This window comes from Pyrus communis, chromosome 9, assembly GCF_963583255.1.
Source record: "Pyrus communis chromosome 9, drPyrComm1.1, whole genome shotgun sequence".
Taxonomy (NCBI): domain Eukaryota; kingdom Viridiplantae; phylum Streptophyta; class Magnoliopsida; order Rosales; family Rosaceae; genus Pyrus; species Pyrus communis.
Window position 1 is genome coordinate 18,931,242 of NC_084811.1, and position 3,405 is coordinate 18,934,646.

Sequence of the window (3,405 nt, forward strand, 5' to 3'; positions counted from 1 at the left end):
ATGTGAAACAAAAAACTATTGGCTTGGACTTTGGTGCCCCCACACTAGAAGAAAAAGCTCATCTATCACGGTGGATGCTTGTGATAAATTACAAACTACCACGGGCATTGTGCCTGTTAGTATTTTGAATGTGATAAAAAGTCCTTGTTTCTACCACGGAATATGCACGTTGTTAAATGCAATGTAACCACGGATTGTGCCCGTACTATATTGGGATCTAATACTACGTGATATGGCCATTGTGGATTACAAATTGATCACAGCTAATGCTCGTTATAAAAAAAATTCCAAAAGTAAAAAAAATTAAAAATGATTTAATAAATTAAATATATATATATATATATATATATATATATATATAAAGATATTTATATACAAAATTGTGACAGCCCGTTCCGGAATTTTCAAACCGTAAGTGTGAAATGATGATTTTGCCCCTAGTGTGAATTTTCGTTGTGTGGTTGTTTTTGAACTTGATGTTGGCTAGTTGTGGACCACACACATTTCCACACACACACCTTCACCTTTCCCTACCCTGCACCCTGTCCTGAGCCATTTCCCTCTCCCATTTCCTATCCCATTTGTACGGACACACCCCAAAACTCTCCAAAACTTCACAGATCGAAGAAACAAAGTATATATTCTTGCTTGTGAGGTCCGTAGAAGTTCAACCATACCCATTTCAGGTAAGGATACCTTCGTTTTCACGTCGAACTCGGGATACCTGATTTTTGTCACTGTTCATGCACACATTAATTCTTGTGTTTTTGGGAATTTCAAGCTTGTAGGAAGCTTGGTGAGGTCCTTAGGAGGCTCGGGGTGGTTCGTTTGAAGGTTTTGGACGTTAGGATCGTGAGTTACAAGGTTGGCCGAAGTTGGTGGTGTTTTCCCGGTGAGATTCCATGGATTTTAGCACTTGAAAGTGGTATGGATTTGTTCCTTTCGTTGTAAGCTTCATTTTGGTACCAATTTTGTGAAATTTGGTTGAAAAATGAAGAAGATATGAAGGTTTGAAGTTTTCCCGATTTTCCAGCGCCGGCGACGGCGCCGGAGCCTTGCCGGAGAAGACGACGGAATATTTCGTCAGTTTGGACGGAATATTCCTAACGGCGTTGACAGAATCCGTTAAAGTTAATGGAATATTTCTGACGGCGTTAACGGACGCCGTCAGCGTGCCTGCGCATGGTTGGCGTGTGGGGGCGCGTGCGATGGTGAAATTTTTTTCTAAAAATATGGGGATGTTTCTGAGGTTGAGTAGATCACGTTGGTGTATTCATACACCCCATTTGAGCATTGTATGAGAAGTTATTTCTTAATGTTGGTTATGTACTTTAAAATTTACGTTTTTATAGTTGTTTCGCATATAGGTGATACCTATCCCGAGGACGAGCGTGGTCACTCGAGGCAAGGGGGTTATGACCCTTCTACATACCAGTGAATGGGCTTTTGGTTTTCCGTATATACCTATATACTTATGTTTTTCCCAAAAATTGATTTGAAACATTATACGTTTATATGCCATGCTTATAGTTTGTCGTTTATTTACGCATTATGAGTCGCATATGTTTATATATGTTTGGTGTTGCGGACGCACATGTAAGTGTCAGGTGAGTTATGATTTATGTTTACGTTCAGTAGTGATTTGAGATGCTTAGAGAGCTCATAACCGGCACCCCCGATGTTAGTGCTCCCGCCCAGAGTTGGGCACAGTCCTTCACGTGATGTTCACCTCCCGCACCACACGCTCATCTTGGATCCAAGTTAGGTGCACAGTCTTGTCGTACAGACCACTTTAGGTGGTTCCGACTCGTAGGTGACCCGCGATTATTCGCCCAGCCTTCACGTGATCGTAGCACTTGAGCGTACTTATATTACACCTAGGCTTGTCGTATAGACCACTTTAGGTGGTTCTGACTCGTGTGCAGGTATAGTTAGTGAGATGGAGATTTGAGCTCTAGATTCAGCCGTACAGGTCACGTTAGGTGACTCCGGCTGACAGCTTATATGGCATTGACTTGATATTCCTGAGCACTTGCATTATATTTAGAGATATGTGACATGGCATATTTCAGAGAATGATTTATATATATATGTATATCCTATTTTTCTGGGAAGTATATAGGTTTTACGGCAAGGGGTTAGAATCTTGTTTATGAAATGGTTTTTGAAAAGCTTTGTTTTTGCCCACTCACACTTTCTGTTTTGCGCCCCTCCAGGTTCTAGTTGGCTAGCATTCTTGGTGGCTCCCCAGAGGATTTCCTGGCATATCTGACAGATTATCACCAGTGTAGGACCACCTTTGGGTATGCTTGTGTTGTGTCGTTTTCTCCTGGACTGCATTAGGTCTTCGTGCTCTGAACCTTGTGTTCACACTTACGCTTGCACATCTTTGTTATTACTTTGTGTAAAGCTAGTTTTTATTTATTCGTACTATTTTTATTATTATTTTATTAGCTTTCGCACTGTGCACATGGTTACGTCACTTCCACGTGACGGCCAGCATGCCTTGATCTTGATCGGGGTGTGTCAGTTTGGTATCAGAGCCAGGTTTGGCAGTCCTGTACTTTTATGAGTATTCTAATGATTTTGGTGTCTTTTGTCAGAATTATGCCGCCTCGTCGGGAACCACGTCGCTCTGCTGAGCCTAGTTTCCCCGATATTGCTCAGCTGGGGGAAGTTATTACTACAGCTATTCATTCGGCGATCCGCCCTCCCCAGAGGACTCCTCTAGAGACTATGTATAATTTGAAGTTGGATAAGTTCGAATGCAACGAGGGTTATGAGGGTGCGGAACGGTGGCTAGAATATATTGAGAAGACTTTTCGTGTTTTGCATAATCAGGGGAATCTTCTTGTCGAGAAATGGGTAGAGACGACATCGTGGTTTTTGGGTAAAGATTCTGCGTCCTGGTGGGAGCAGGAACTTCGTCGTTTGACTCCAGCTGAGAAGACTGATTGGGATGTATTCCGAGAGTTGTTTAGGAGAAGGTTTGTGCCTCCTGAGTATATTGACCGCAAGAAGCAGGAATTCATTGAGTTAAGACAGGGGAAGTTGACAGCAAATGAGTACTACCGGAGGTTCACTAATTTGTCTCGCTATCATCCAGATGTTGCTGGCAATCCAGCGGAGATGCTTCGTCTTTTCCGTTTAGGCACTAAGAAGAAGTGACGTTCGATGGCGACCACTAGTGATACTTACCAGGAGTTTTATGAGATTCTGCTAAAAATTGAGGATTCAGAAAATATGCCGAGCTAGAGTGAGGAGGAAGAGAAAGACTGTAATCAGAGGAAGGATGATAAGGGCAAAGGTCAGGCGTTGCTCGGACCTCGTAGGACACAGAACTTCAAGAGGGGTGGCACTAGTTCTAGCTCTTCTAGCGGTGGTTTTAGCGCCACTGGTTAGGGT

General features: G+C 42.7%; 1 protein-coding gene across 1 annotated transcript; it reads left to right on the forward strand.

Annotated features, from left to right (window-relative positions):
* The first annotated feature begins 2,607 nt into the window (after positions 1 to 2,607).
* Positions 2,608 to 3,168, forward strand: LOC137744457 (uncharacterized). The gene has a single exon (XM_068484262.1). It carries the CDS (start codon positions 2,608 to 2,610, stop codon positions 3,166 to 3,168), a length of 561 nt encoding a protein of 186 aa, XP_068340363.1.
* Positions 3,169 to 3,405: the final 237 nt, after the last annotated feature.

What these genes read in the sequence shown, in the direction of transcription:
- LOC137744457 (XM_068484262.1), top strand. Translation starts at nt 2,608, where the DNA reads ATGCCGCCTCGTCGGGAACCACGTCGCTCTGCTGAGCCTAGTTTCCCC.